The sequence below is a fragment of the Meriones unguiculatus genome, chromosome 6 (genome assembly GCF_030254825.1).
Source record: "Meriones unguiculatus strain TT.TT164.6M chromosome 6, Bangor_MerUng_6.1, whole genome shotgun sequence".
NCBI classification, from domain to species: domain Eukaryota; kingdom Metazoa; phylum Chordata; class Mammalia; order Rodentia; family Muridae; genus Meriones; species Meriones unguiculatus.
The window spans coordinates 17,046,319-17,062,303 of NC_083354.1; the positions used below are offsets into that span (position 1 = coordinate 17,046,319).

Genomic DNA, 15,985 nt, shown 5'->3' on the forward strand with positions numbered 1-15,985 from the left:
ATTGGGATATAAGTGTATGTTGTGTACAGGTGTGTGTGCATGTGTGTGTGTGTGTGTGTGTGTGTGTGTGTGTGAGTACCTGTTCATGTATGTGCACATACATGTAGAGTCCAGAGGTCGACAGTTACTCTACACCTTTTTTTCTCCCTCAAATTTGATCATTCAGAAAGCAGAGATAGGAAGATCCCAAAGGTCATCCTTGGGCTTCGAGATACACACTCAAGCAGGAAAACACATGTTCTAAATTTAGCACCTTAACATTTCCTAATATATCTGAAAGATGTTCAATAAGTCACCTTCCTCAAGTGTTAGTCATGGTGGAGATCTTTGAAATAGGCCTTTTGGACTGTGGTGAAGGATGTAAGATAAATCATGAGGCAGCTTCACAGTTAACTGTGGGGGAGGGCTCGGAGAAGCCGAGGCTCCATTGAGTCTTAGATGGCCAGCTCTGTCTCATCCGTTATCTCCCCGATGTTACCGTGGGGGAGGAGAATAAAGAGAAGCATCTCAAGCATTTAACTCGGGCTATCTTTGTAATTAATTGCAGGTGTTGAATTCTCCCTCCGATGTCAACGAGCTACTGGATCAGAAGAACAAATTGATCCTCGAAGTGTCTGAACTACAGCAGCAGCTGCAGCTGGAGAGGAAGGTATCCGCTGGCTCTTGTTATTTTTCCCATTTCAGTCATGGTTGATAAGGGTTTTTAAAAAGACATTGAGATGTCCAGGTGAGGTGAAAGTCATTTCCTCCCCTAAAAGAAACATTCTTCTCATCCCTGAGCACATTCCTTTGAATCTGGTGGCTACTAGCCAAAGAATTTTTTAAAGCAGCCAGAGCATACAGACACTGTTTGCTCTGAGCAAATGAAATACCGTTAGAGACAGGCAGAGCAACAGGAAACTAAGCGTATTGTTCTTACTTAAAGCATTTAAACTTATGTAATAGAAAACAGCAAACTGAGGTCTAGCTGTGTTTGTGTTTTTATTTGAAAAGTGTTCTGTTCACTAACTATTTCATATTCTTTCTGAGGCTTCTAAGCCTTAATGACACGGTTTGATTAGGTTGTTTAATAATGGTGGAACAAGTGCATGGGGTCCATTAGCGTTCACAAGCGGGTTCTGGGCTGGGGATGTGGATCATTAGTCACGTGCTTGCTCAGCACGCATAAAGGCCTGCTTCTGGCCCCAGCACCTCATGACCCAGGCGTGACAGTACACCCCTGTACTCCCAGCACTTGGAAGGTGAAGGCAAGAAGATCAGGGAGTTCAAGCTCATCCTTGGCCATATAGCCAGTTTGCTGTTAGCCGGGCTACAGAAAGCCGTGCCACAGACAGACAGGGACATGAGGGTGGTGGTAGCTCAGTACTGACAGACAAATCATACTGACTCCTGTAGAACCATCAGAACATCAAGGAGGAGAGAGAGAAAATGAGAGAAGACTTGGAAGAGCTGCGAGGCAGGCACCAGAGCCACGTGGAGGAGACGGCCACGCTTCGGCAACGGCTGGAGGAGAGTGAAGGCGAACTGAGGAGACACTTGGAAGAGTGAGTATCTGGTGGAGCTGTGCCTTCCTGGCCTCGCGAGTTCTGCTGCCAGAACCTTTTGTTCTTTTCTCGCCTTCTTTCCTCCAAGTGTTTGTCAAGGTCATTCACCTTCCTTTTCTTTTTCCCTCTCACAAAAGTGTGCAGCTGGATCTGTAAGCAGGGAGGTTAATAATTATCAAAACCCTCTGTGTACCTCAAGTGTGTCTCCTAAAGCTTCAGCTCCAACAGGGGACCCTCTAGCAGCTGAGTGAGAAGCAGTGTGCTCTGAGGGGTGATATGAAGTGACTGAGGTTTCTACTGGGAGCTCTTAGCGTGAGACCTAAAACTAAGGGTTCCAGGAACCTCAGCTCAGCCTCCAGAATGCATTAGCCTGGTTCACAGCCTCCCAGCTTTGAACACTTTCTCCAGAATAGGCAAGTGCTCTGTGATCCATACACTTCTGCTCAGTTTGTAGAGAGGAAAAGTAACTCCAAGGCTATACCTGAAATACTATCCTGTGAAATTTGGTGGCAAATCTAACATCAAGGTCTGATTTTCTTTCTGGAAACAGTTTGCAAACACACCCAAATTCTAGCACTTCATGATCTCTTTCTGGTAGGAATGTCCCTCAAATCTGTCCCATTTCGCTGGTTTGAGGTCTCATCTGACACCTTGGCCAAATTAGACTGCAGACCTGAGGAGGCTTCTTGGGGCTACAGGTGACCATGGGACAGTCTGAAAGCCTATGGTCAGACATGGTGAGGACTGAGGCTCTGAGGAGCCTCTCTGATGGACCTCTCCTGTTTCTCTGCCAGGCTCTTCCAGGTGAAGATGGAGCGAGAACAGCACCAGACAGAGATCAGAGACCTGCAGGACCAACTGTCAGAAATGCACGACGAGCTGGACAGCACCAAGCGGTCTGAGGACAGGGAGAAGGGAGCCCTGATCGAGGTGAGGGGGCTATAGGCCCCTTGTCAGCCTCATGTGCCTCAGAGGATGGGACCTAGGGGACTGCATGCTACAAGCTGCTTTCTGCTCTGAGCATTTGTTCCACTGGCTCCTGCATTTAGATTCCACGAGGCCGTCATCATCTTAGGAAAACTTTCCACCATGCTGAAAAGTAGGAAGAATAGCGAGTTGGAGGCTGGGAGGAGGGCTCAGTCCATAGAGTGCTGGCTGGGCAACCAGGAGGACCTGAGGTTAACCCCCAGAAACCCTGGAAGAAATAACTGGACAGGTAGTCCTAATGTATGGGACGTAGAGATGGACAGATCCCTGAGGTGTGCCGGCCAGCCAGCCAAGCCCATTCAGTGAGTCCCTAGCCCAGAGACCCTGTGTCAGAAAATGAGGTGGATGGCACCTGAGGGGTGACATCAGAGGTGACTTCTGGCCTACACCCTGCCCATCCCCACTCACATCCTACAGTTACACACACTCACGGGCACACACTCACTTATATTCTCTCTCACAAACTTAACACACTCAAACACACAAACACACACTCTCATATACTCACACAGTATAAACACACTCTTGTACACTCACAGATGCTCACACATAACATATACTCACACTCATGCAGGGAGAATAGTATGTTAACATTGATCAATTCTCAACACAGATCAAGGAGTTGTCAAAGTTTTGCCATATTCCAGTATCAATTTTTATGCTCATCTCTTCATCTTTGAAGTAAATTATAGCAAATTTGCAGTATTTTACTTTTTTTTTCCTTTTAGAATAATTTTCACAATTTAAATGAATTTGAAGTGTTGCCATATTTTTCTAAAGTGAAGTAATTCTAAGATGAGCTGCATGCTATTTTAGTTTTTGAGATAGGGTCTCATGTAGCCCAGGCTAGTCTCAAACTCGTTGAGGATGACCTCGAGCTTCTTGCCTTCACCTCGTAAGTGCTGGACTTGCAGATGGGACCGCCATTCCCAGTTTATGCTGTGCTGGGGATCCAGTCCCAGGCTTCAGGTATCTACACAAGCATTCTGTCAACTGAGCCACACTGCCAGCCCATGTCTTTAGCTCCCTAACTCACCCTGCTATTTATTCTGAATTTGATTTAAGCTAGATTTGTAGGCTTGTTTGTGAGACTCTGGCTTTGACGTGATCAGGCCACAGCTGGAATGGGAACAGAGCACATCCCTTCTTGAACTCTGCCCTGCATTCGGGGTCCTAGTGGTTTGTCTCTTTCCTGACAAGACCTGTGTCATCTGCAGAAGGAGGGAGGCAGAGAAGTTGTCGGCGATCATGTCTCCTGTTTTGCCTTGCTTCCAGGAAATCCCATATTGTTTTCCTCTGACTTTTCAGCAGCTTTTAAAATATAGTCTTGTTCCCACAGTACTAATAAAGAAGATCCCATTTCCTAGTCACTTTCAATTTATTCTTTGTATCTTAATAAGAAGTACCCTGGAGAAATTTGATAATAGATTGGAGTTGGGGCCAGGTTTCCGTGACTTTTGCCTGAGAACAGACTCTTAGACACAATGAACAGTGAACATGTAAGTTTTGACTCTCTGAAAGCTGCTGATGCCCGGATGCTTGGTGCCTCTGTAGCAGGCCATATTTTCCATGAAACCCCTCTCTCTTCCTGCTGTGGTCCTGGAGACTGAAGCCAAGGCCCTTGGGCATACTAGGTACATGCTGTTCCACTGGCCCCACCCTAGCCGAGAAACTCATCATTTTTTGTTCAGTAGCATCAGGCCTCTTCATGAACTTTGTAAAATAACACTAGGAGGGGAAAAAAAAATACCTGGACATAGTGACGCATGTCTTTAAGGCTGGCACTTGAGAAACATAGGCAGGTGGATCTTTGTGAGTTAAGGGTTAGCCTGGTCTACTTAGTGAGTCCCAGAACAGCCAGAGCTACATAGTGAGCCTCTGATGGGAGTGGGGGGAAAGGTTTAAAGGAAAGCAGTGTAGAGATAGTTGTTTTCTTAGGCTAAGAACTGAAGAATAGGGAAGATCTATTATTTGTAGAATTCCTGGGTTTGTGAACCTTTTCTTCTTTTTCTTCTTCTTTTTGCCCATTCTGGTGGCATCAGGTCCACATGCAACGTCTGCCCAAATGCCATCCAGGTGGGTTTTCTGATGAACAGATGTCGCTGATGGGCCCGCAGAGCTGAGAGGTGGCCCTTTCCCACAGAGTCTCCTGGGCTCTTCCTCCTGGCATTCAGGTCCATCGGCCTCTGTGAAATGTTTGGTGGAGATAGCTGGTGCCCAGGCACTTCTAAAGTAAACATGAACCGTGATACTTCTAACATTATGTACATTCTAGTAAAAGCAGCTGAAAATGGCATTGTTCTTGCCAGCCATCTTATACTTTCTAGCCCATTGGTTAAATCAGTGTTTATAAGAAAGAAAATCCCAGGCATTTGATTTTACCAATGAAGACTCAGGAGCCAGATGCTGGGGTGAAAACCTGCTAGTTCAGGGAGGCAGAGAAAGCACCCAGCTGAGCTTCCTGCTCAGCCAGTGTCCCAGAAGGAAAAGGCCCCTTCTCCACACTATTTTAAATACTCTTTATCTCAGTGTCCCTTCTTCCTGTGTTTACTTATGTTCATTCCCTGTCAACTGGTTGTGTGTTCTGCCTCTTGACCTATGTTTGACTTTATTTAGCTCTTGCTTACAGAAAGTTCTTGGGTTAAAGGTGTGTGCTAAGGCTGAGCCACACCACAACTAGAAACTAGGTTTTTCCATTACAGTCTCAGCATTCACAGTGGAATCAAATATCCTGCAACACTCAACCTTCCTACTGCTGAGACCCTTTAATGCAGTTCCTTGCGTGGTGGTGCCTGCCAACCGCAAATCATTTTTGTTGCTATGGCTGTAATTTACTACTGTTATGAATCAAAACATAAATATCTGATATGCAGGCTATCTGATATGTGGCCCCTGTGAAAGGGTTGTTCAAACCCCAAAGGAGTCTATTGACTTACGATTTGAGAACTGCTGTTTCAGAGAAAGGGTGGGGGGGGGAGGCCGAATTCTGTTGGCCACCTGCAATATAAAACCTTCTTCTACCCCTGCAATGGGTGTGGTCCAGGTGTAGTTTTCTTCATTTGGGCATGCAGGACGTATGTCTCTGTGGTCAGGGCTTGCAGCCCTGGGACATCCTGGTGCCCATTTCCCAGCAGCCCACTGTTAGGATCCATGGTTGCTGCAAAGGATAGCAGACCGATGCCAGGTGCACTTCCTTGCTCTCCTCCCTCTCCTTCCCGTGGTTTTGGGTTCTGGCTGTGTCTCCCCAACCCCACACCTTTCCAGCCTTTTCCAGTCAAGCAGCACTCTGTTATGTTTGCATCTAATGCTTAGGCCACACACAGTGTCACTGTTCAGCTTTCTGGGTGGTTTTGTGGTCAGGTTTGTTGTCACTACCTGGGAAAAAGAAAGTACTAGGTCCTATTCAGGCCACACCCTTGGCTCTAATGTTTATCATCTGTGGGATCTGAGTGTGTCTGAGAGTGGTAGATAGGCAGGCAGGCGAGAGAGATAAAGATAGATAGATAGGTGGCTAGATAGATAGATAGATAGGAGATAGAATTCACTGTGAGACAAATCTAGACGTTGCCAAGCAGCCTAGCTAGGTGGCTGCCAGGGATCCCCAGGGATGCTTGCCTCTGTTTCTCCAAACTGGGATTAAATGCACCTGCCATCGGACTGACTTCATTTATTTCTTTATTTTTTTTTTAAGCAAGTGTGAAAATGGGGACCGAACTGGGGTCCTGGTGGTAGCAAGGCAAGTACTTTTCTCACTGAGCTGGCTCCCCCTGCTCAGATGTGTGATGTTGGAGGTGTGTCAGCCTCTCAGAGCTCCTGGCTTTCTCATTTATGCATGGATCTTTATCTCTTTAAACAGTGATTTGTTTGGACTTTTAGAAATGGTATTACTCTCAAACAATTAAGTGCCAAACATAATCAGCCTTTCTAGACCTTCCCTTATCTACCCTTCGTCTACACTAGGGTTTTTTGTTTGATTGTTTTAGTTACATTTCTTTATTATTTAAATTTATTATTGCAGCCAGGCGTGGTTGATTATGCTTATAATTCCAGCACTCAGGGAGGCAGAGGCAGGTGGATCTCTGAGTTCAAGGCCAGCCTGGTCTACAAAGTGAGTCCAGGACAGCCAAGGCTACACAGAGAAACCCTGTCTAGAAAAACAAAAACAAACAAAAAGTTATTGCATTTATTTATTTATTTTGTGGGTGTGAGTATGGGCGTGCCCTGTCATTTCTCTGCTTTTAGCACATGGGTGCTGATGCTCACAGTAAGTGACCAGGCTTGAGAGCTAGCACCTTTCCATGCTGAGCTGCCTCACAGGCCCCACCGTAGGTGTGAATGGGCGGTGTGAATGGGCGCTTCTTTGTTACACCTGGCCCATCTTGACTGCATGAAGGCTTGGAAACCAGTGATCTAAGTAGCCACATTCCCCTTGGTTTGTTTGTTTGTTTGTTTGTTTTGTTGACTGTAGTCTCCAGTCATTCTCATTCTTTCTACTGGATACTTCTTTATGTTTTGAGTTTTTCCTAGTTTCCTTTCTCTTCTTTATTTGATATAATTAAACCTTCATGTGTTAAAGGGACATTTCAGAAACTGTATGTGCCTGTTGAGTGATATGGCAAGGTGTAATCTGATTGGATTTGTGCAGCAGGGTCCACTTAAGCGACAGCCCAGCCCCAGATAACACCCTGTCAGGGTAGAATGAACTGCGCAGATATGTTTTGCAGGAGATAACGGTGGGAAGAGGAACTGCCCTATCTAAGAACAACTGAAAAATGTGTGAGAGTAAAAGCAGGAAGGGGTGGCTCTGAGGTTGCTGGCAGGAGGCGCCATCAAGTCCCAGAGAGGTCGCCAACGGCAACAGTGATGGGAGAGTTCTGCTCCTCTTCAAAAAGAGACAGGTAGGGACAGCCAGGAGGTCTCTTTACTGAGTGTTAGGATGAGGAATTCTTGGGTCTTTGGGAGCCGTCTCTGTGCTTCATCAGAGCTCTGCTGGTGTGGTTATGGTCAGGGTAGCCACAACATATCTGAGATGTGCTGCATTAAAGGGTCGAAGCCTTAGGTTGGTTGAGAACCACTGGCTTAGAGGAAAGGAGGGACTTCCCTTGTCAGCTCTTTTTAAGTGAAACTCATTGCTTTGTAGGTAACCTGAAAAAATAATTTAAGGTTGATGCCATGGCTCAGTGGATAAAGGTGCTTGCTGGGGAAGCCTGGCAACCTGAGTTCTTGGCATGAATGTGAAAACGAAAGGAGGGAATGACTCTACAGATTGCCCTCTGATTTCTACACATAGGCTGTGGCGTGGCCACAGCACGCCTCTGACACGTTGCACACACACACACACACACACACACACACACACACACCCCACACTCACACATTCATATACACACTCACACAATTAATTTTAAAAATTGATCAAACGGTTTCTCCTTTCTCCACAGTGACACACCTCTTGAGTGGCAAGTAGGGGCCCAGTGGCATCTTCTCTGAATCCCCAGGAGCTCAGAAGAACGATTAGGGTGTGTTTGTAATCAGAAGGCAGGGTGAAGGGAGAACTGACAGAACCCTGGCCTCTTGAGACTCCACCCGTACGGAGCAGGTTGACTTATTCACACCCAGAAGTGACAGTGCCGCTAATGCATTTGATCTCTGTCTTAAGCAGAGCTCTGTCTTTCCTAGATGCTCCTTTCTCTCTCTCTCTCACTAAGAATATATGATGAACACAGGCTGGGGCTGTAGCTCGGTTGGTGTGCACAAAGCCCTGGCTTCCGCTCTCAGCCCTGCATGAAATGGTCGTGGTGGCACGTGCCTTTAACCCCAGCACCCAGGAGACGGAGGCAGGAGGATCAGAAGTTCTTCTGATTCTGTTTTGGGAGTTTGAGGCCAGCCTGGAATACACGAAACTGCATCTGAAACAAACAAAACAAGCATAGAGAAAACTCAAAAGATATAGATTGCAGGGTTAAAAGTGCAAACCATTTCAGAGGAAGGGTGCGTGTGACTGTTCAGGAAGGAGATTGTGGGGAGACTTCTTAGAGGAGGCCCCCACGTTGTGTCTGGGTCTTCTTAGAGTTTCTTAGGTGACACCTTAGAGCCTGCCTTTGTGAGCCTGCTTGACAGAGCGGTGCTTGCAGCAAAGGGGCTGAGGAGCTAACCTGGACAGAGAAGGGGAGGGCCTCCCCCTCCCAGATGTTCATCGCTGACTCTATGCCTGGGAAGGATGGAGTGAGAGAAGTCACAGTGGCTGCTTGCTTAGGAAACAGGTGGTGCCACTTACAGAGTCAAGGAAAGGAGGCAGAGAGGAAGGCTCATAGTGGTTCCTCCTAAACCTGAAATCGCACTTAATCTGAGGCTTGTGTGGAATGCTCAAAGCTCATGGCAGCAGGTCACCGGGGTGCTAGTGCAGGGAAAAGATGAGAGGCAATTCAAAAAACCAAACCAAACCAAACAAAAAAACAAAACAAAACAAATCCTGGACAAAGGTCAAGGAGCTTGCCAAAGGAAAGGAACAAATGTAAAAGTGCATTCTTAGGGCTATCTTTGCTTTTGGGAGGGAGAAAAGCCACACGTGATCCTTGTGAGAAAGCGGCTGCAGGGAAGGAACATACTACCCTGTGATTTCAAGGGAGAGAGGAGGTTCTTCTTTGACAAATGTAGAATGCCCTGGCCGGGGATCTCAATGGAGGAATTGTCTGCGGTAGGTTGTCCTGTGGGGGAGTACCTTGACTTCGGGGGGGGATCCATCATGGATTTGGGCAGCGCTGTTTCATGGAATCTTCATTAGCTTTCTTCAAAGCTAACTGAGTGAGCAAGCACACTGGCAGCATGGGACTGTTCATTTCTCTCTGCTGTTGACTGTGGATGCAATCTGACCAGCTACTTTGAGTTTGCGCCTTGAGTTTCCCTCAGTGATGGACAATAACTGTGAATTGTGGGTCAGTGGGCCTTTCCCTCTTCTGAGTTGCTTTGGGCAGGGTGCTTTACCACAGCAACAGAAATGAAACCAGAATAGGAGGACACTCTGTGATCTTGTCTTGGTAGAAGGGCCACAAAAGCCACATAGCAGGTGATTAAGGTGAACAGAAACCAAGGTTTTGAAGAAGTTTGGTGGCAAAGGTGACAGGTGACCAAGAGTTGAAGAAATGGGAAGGAATGTGGGGTAGCGGCAGCACTTTGGCGGAGGGCTTCGAGTGGAGGGAAGGCCTGGTGCAGTGAGGAGCGGAGGTGTGGGAGTCCGGGCACCACGGCTTCCAGGACAAAGCGAGACCAAGCCTCTGACAGGACCTGCCATGTTCGGCAGGACACCCTTGGGCATGGGGAACACGGTTTGAAGTGGAAACCTTGGTCCCTGTTTCCTGACTCTTTGTGAGCTCTTGACAATGGAGGATGGAAAATGTGAGTGCAAGTCTCTACTCGGGTGAGAAAGATAGAAAAAGTTGCCCTGAGTACTAGGAGCAGGAACAGGGTCACATGCAGCACCCTGGAGGGTTGGTAGCAGATGAAGTGAGGAACCTCAGCTCTAGGGCAACAGTACTGTATAAGGGCTATAGCAGGGACACTGAGCCATGGCACAGATCTGAATGAGTTGTAAAGAAACACGTCAGGCTGGGGTGGTCCCTGGGTAGACTGCTTGCTTAGCATGTATATAGCCTTGGGTTCAACCCCTAGAACCACATCTACAAGTTTCTGTGGTGCGTGACTTGCAATCCAGCACTTGGAAGGTGAAGCAGAAGAAGCAGAAAGTCAAGGTCATCTTTAGCGTCATAGCAAGTTTAAGGCGAGCCTAGGCTACATGAGAACCTGTCAAACAAAGGAAAAACAAAACAAGAAACAAAACTCTTCCAAAGCAATGACAGTGAACACGGTCCCATGAAACCTCAAAGAAACTAAAGATACAGGGGCCAAGGAGATGGCCCAGAGCTTAAGAGAACCAGAGTTTCAATTCCCAGCACCCACATGACAGCTCATAACTGTCTATAACTCCAGTTTCAGGAAATCTGACACCATCTCACAGATATACATGCAGGCAAAACACCAATGCAGATAAAATAAAAAAGAAATGACTAAGAAACTAAGACACAAGCCTCAAGGTAATGATGGCTCTGAGAAGGGCAAACTGTCTCAAAATCTGTGTGGTATGGGAAGGAGAAAGTGGGTGGGACGGGTTAAGTGGCCATTCACCTAGTGGTCAGTCTGAAGGGGCAATGCTGGGCCACTGGCAAAGATGTCTGTTCTCCAGCTCTGCAATTTTCCTTCTTTTCTAGGAGCTCCTTCAGGCCAAACGGGACCTTCAGGATCTGTTCATTGCCAAAGATGAGCAGGAAGAGCTCTTGAGAAAGCGGGAGCGTGAACTGACTGCCTTGAAGGGCGCCTTGAAGGAGGAGGTTTCCAGCCACGACCAGGAGATGGAGAAGCTGAAGGAACAGTATGATGCGGAGCTGCAGGCCCTCAGGGAGAGTGTGGAGGAGGCAACCAAGGTGAGCCTACCACCCACAGAGGGGGTTGAGATGCAGCTTTGCTTGCTCTCCCATGCCACTTCCCCCTGGCTCGGTCAGATCATGGCAATGAGTTTGTTGACAAGGGACAGCTTGATAGCTTAGCTTCTGTACATTTTGAGTCTGTCAGCTTGAATGTCAGTCAAGACTAAATGCTTTTTTGCAAGGGGTGAGATTTTTAGAGCATTGAGTGGACTTGGCTTTGTGGAGTCCCTCCTGGGGGCATCCTCAAGGCTCAGCTCCTGAGGTACCGTGTGACTGTGCTCATGCACAGAATTGCAGACAGGACCTGGATTTCTGGAACCCTTTATCCCACCCCAGCTGCTTCCTTTGGGCTTTGTTCAGTCTTCCGTTAGATAATTCATGTTCTTTTCTCAGCAGAATTGAAAGAGGGCTAATTGGCCAAATTGCCTCAACTCTTCCATGATAAGTTTTCCCCTTAATTGAATTCTTGGCTCTTATAAATAGGTTGTAAATTGTGTGGAAGTCTTTTGGTGCAGGGCGCACGTTGGCTGTTGAAGGGAAAAATGCTTTGAAATACCATGCCATCTTTAGGGAAGGAGAGTTACAGAGTGTACATTTTTTCAGTGCCTGAACTGAAACAAAGGGTAAAAGTGCTGGGGAGAGAACTCTTCATAGTCTGCAGTGATGACAGTGGCAGCTCCCCACCCCCAACCCCGCTTAGCCCTATGGTGGTTCACTGATTTTCAATGATGTCATGATAATTGATAATGACAAGAAGTGAAAGATAAGTTTGTTTGTTATTACAACAGGGAAGTCTGGGAAACTGACTATTTGGGGTTATTATAACTTTGAGATACTTAAAAAGGCCCCTTGTTGGTTTGGCCCCTGACCTTTAGATTTGATTTAATTTGAGGGGGGGGGGCTGGACAGAACTGACTTAGTTGTCCCTGAGCTGAGGGGAAGTCCCTGGGTTTTGCATCTTTGCATCTGGGCAGTGGCCCTGTATCCTTGCAGTTGTCCTTCAGCAGCTGTCGGCCCAAGGGATTTGCCTTTGAGCACACCATGTTTTTTAAATCACTGTAAGAGCTCACATCAAGCACAGGTCTAATGTGGAATATGCTGGGAGACTCATTCGGGGGTGTTAGGGAGCACTGCTTGGGCTTGTACTTGTAGTCGTTTGACTAGACGACGAATCTAGTACAGTGTGTAGAATGGAGGCTGCTGTTTAGTTGGAAACTTCCGGGGCTGCTGGCACAGATGTGTAAGTGGGGAAGGAAAACATGACAGGCAGAAGAAGATGTCTTTGTTGTATAGAGTTGAGGATAGCCAGTAGAGACCCAGGCTATTGATTGTGTTGTGACTTTTTTTTTTTTTATACTAATTCACGAATAACTGGGGATGGAGAGAAGGCTCAGTGTTTAGAGCACTTGTTGCTGAGTTTGATTCCCAGCACCCACATGGTGGCTCACAGTCATCCATAACTCCATTTTCATGGAATCCACTGTCCCCTTCTGACCTCCATAGGGATCAGGCATGGACTTGGTACACATACATATGTGAAGACATTTATACACATAAAATAAAATAAATCTTTAGAAAAGATAGACTCATGGCAGTCTGTGAAATAAAGAAAGGGTAAGTTAGTTGAGACTTATCATCTCTGCAAGAGAATATAGGAAGCTGAGCCAAAAGAGCTCCCCTCCCCCTTATGTGGGCTAGACTGCCCAAGACCGTATTCTACATCGTCACCTGTATCTCTCCCCAGAAACCAATGATTTCCAGTTGGTCTTTGCTAAAATATTTTCCTGGCCCTCCATTGTCCCTGGCTTAAATTCAAAGTTGTTTATGACAGAAGGTGACAGAAGTCCTTTCTCTTGAAAACTATTGTTTTTTCCCTTGTTTGCATATAAGGAATGGGTTGCCTGCCACTTCCCAGCCTTCCCCAGTATCCTCTCACCTGGGACTTAGTCACACCTCCGGTTTCTACTGTACCCTGGGTTCCCATCATACCCTGCGGTAATGCACGCTCTCGCCTGCCTCCTCTTTCAGGTTGGCTGCTTAAGCACAAGGGCTGTTTTTAGCCAGAACCTTTCTTTGTGTTGAGACGAGGAGCAGCAAACTCAAGTGCTTCTGAAGCCAAATAGGAAGCACCAATGGGTGGAGCTGTGAGTGCCGTGAGGGTGATAGCAGGGGCTGATGTGGAGTGGGGCAAAATGCAGACTGTGCCCTTTAGCTCTAGTGGCCGGCTGCTTCCTGAGCCAGCCAAGCTGGTCCACACTGTTAGATTGTTGAGATTTTTATTTTCTTTTCAGAATTTTATACACGAGGGTATGGTATGGACATAATTTCTACTTCTCTCTCCAAATTGTCCTATGTTCCTCTGACCATCCTCTCTTGCATTCACAATCTCTTGCTCTGTAATTATTATTGTTACACACATACACACACAACATACTGAGTCCAGTTGGTGTTACCCTATGTACATGTGTTCAGGGCTGACCACTTAGAACTGGAAAATCTATGAGGAGACTGTTCCTGGAGACAATGGATTCTCTCTGCTCACTGGTTATTAACTGTCCATAGCTGTTATCCAGGAATGGGACCTTGTTAAATTTTCCCCTTTCACATTGTATTGACTAGTGTGGGCTTGTGCAGGTAACCTTGCTGTGAACACAGATGCAGCATCCCTGGCATGAGAAAGCACTATCTCACAGCAGTCACCCCTGCCCCCTGAGCCGGAGGAGTTGAGGTGTTGTACAGATGTACCAGTTGGAGCTGGGACACAGTCATTTATTCTCTGCCTTTTGACCAGTTACGGATCCCTGTTGTAGCCTCCATTGCTGGAAAACAAAACAAAACCTTATTTGCTAAGCCGTGCTCATCCATGGGTAGAAATAGGTGTTTCTAATAGCACTGGAGACTGTGAGTTTAGGAAATGGCAGGAGAAACTCCTGTTTCGACTTTTTAAGGGTGAGTTGGCTATCTGCATGTTGATGTGAGCCTCCAGACTTTTAAGTGTTGCTAAAACAAACAACCCCTCAACTAACAAAAGGTGTGTGACCCAAACATAACCCACATTCAGGGCAGGGGTCTGTAGTTCTAGTCCGTGAGCTCAGCACAGTGCCCGGAGGTCACACCTGTAGTGTCGTCAGCGTCAGACAGCAGAGGACACACTCCCTCTCAGGTTGGGCCATATCCTTGCCATTGATTTCCCTGGGTTTTCTCGAGTGGTAGTGAAGGAGATTTGTGGAGGGTTCCACTGCTGTGAGAATTCTTGTGCAGTTTCTGAAAGAATATTCTGAGTGCATTTGCATTTTTTGGTAACTTTGCTTCTAAAAGTGTCTGCTGAACAGACGTGACACAATCTTTTTTTGTTGTTGCTTTTTGTTTTTGGTGTTTTCAAGACAAGGTTTCTCGCTTTGTAGACCAGGCTGTCCTTGAACTCACAGAAACGGGTCTGCCTCTGCCCCTCCGAGTGCTGAGATTACAGGTGTGTGCCCCTGCAGCCAGCTGACACACTCTTTTATCACATCTATTTGTGTGTGGGAAGGGGCGTTGACGCCTGCCGTGGCAAGTGTATGGCCAGAGAACAACTTCTGGGAGATAGTTCTCTCCGTCTTCCATAACTAGGAATAGAACTTAGGTCCTCAGGCTTGGCAGCAAGCACTAGTTCACTAGTGTTCGGCCTTTCATCTGTCCCACAGGAAGGCCTCATCCTAGCTGGTGACTAAAAAGCGACAGTTCCATAGGAAGTAAAAGGCATGACAGTGCTTGTTTCTCTGGAAGGTCTTAGGAGAGAGCCCAACCTCCTCTCGCCAGTTTTTCTGACTTTTGCCACTGCCTCAAGCTAAACCCTCTAAAACGCTGTTTATCACTGCCAAGTACTAGGCACCATATCTGGCCTGAGCCCGGGCACTGAATGTCTTAAATTACTGGAACACTTGGTGAAAACCGGAGAATTACATTAAGAACCTTTTACTGGTGTTCCAAACAGATCCTGGGTAAATTTTTTTTTCATAGCTAGAAACAGCCACGTGGCTCAGCAGACAGGAATTCACCATGCCTTGGCTGTGTGGGGTTTCCTGGCTCAGCAGGGTGACCAGAGCCCTCTGCAGAACTATGGTGGGTCCGGCTGTTGTGCAGCCTGTTCCCTGGCCCTTCTGTTGGAGAAGGGTCTGCATGGGTGGTTAGCAAGTGGTTTCTATGAGTCTTCTAAAGAGCTACCCAGGACTTGTCTCCTTGTTTTCCTATACATTTCTCTGATAGGTCCTTTTCAGTTTTTTCCCATTTTTAAAAAGGAAATGTCTTCTTTCTACTTTGATTTGATGGGATGGCTGGATTCAGGGGACGGTGGCTGTGTGTATGTGTGTGTGTGTGTGTGTGTGTGTGTGTGTGTGTGTGAATCACTGCCATTCTGGGAATACAATGAAGACTGTCCAACATCACAGTGGTGATGGTGTTAGCTTCTCTTTCTCATCCCTAACCTTCCCTCCTCTATCAAGAATGCAGAAGGGAAATAGTTTCTTAAGCTTTCTTAGAGCACAGGGTCAGCTCAAATCCAGCTTCCTCAAGAGAGGCAAGAGAGATGGCTCAATGAGTGAAGCACTTGTGTAAAAATGAGGACCTGTTTGCTCTCCAGAACCGTGGAAAAATATTGAGAATTGTTGTGTGTGCTTGGAATCTCAGTGCAGGGGGAGGTGGGAAGAGACAGATGTCTGGGTCTCCCAGGCCAGGAAGGCTACCTACATGGTGGGTTCGAGACCAGTGAGAGGCCCTCCCTCAAAAGACAGAGTAGCTGGTTCCTGACAAATGACGTCTGAGTTGACCTCTGGCTTCCTGTGCCTGCACACAGATGCGTGCTCCCGCACACTGGAGTGCACACACATAAACAGGTCTTGTGCTGCCTCTTGGTCTTCACAGCTTGCAGGAGGCTGGCACTGTGGGCTTTATCTTTCCTGCCATCTTAGGGAATGCTCTCGTTTTCCACTTGGTATG

General features: G+C 47.0%; 1 protein-coding gene across 7 annotated transcripts in view; it reads left to right on the forward strand.

Annotated features, from left to right (window-relative positions):
* Window positions 1-15,985, forward strand: part of Cgnl1 (cingulin like 1) — a 147,066-nt gene that overhangs the window by 56,269 nt on the left and 74,812 nt on the right. For all 7 annotated transcript variants that reach the window (XM_060384808.1, XM_060384807.1, XM_060384809.1 and 4 more), the window contains exons 5-8: window positions 548-649; window positions 1,396-1,544; window positions 2,339-2,474; window positions 10,796-11,008. In XM_060384808.1, coding sequence (XP_060240791.1) covers window positions 548-649; window positions 1,396-1,544; window positions 2,339-2,474; window positions 10,796-11,008 — 600 coding nt within the window. The remainder of the gene's footprint in view (window positions 1-547; window positions 650-1,395; window positions 1,545-2,338; window positions 2,475-10,795; window positions 11,009-15,985) is intronic.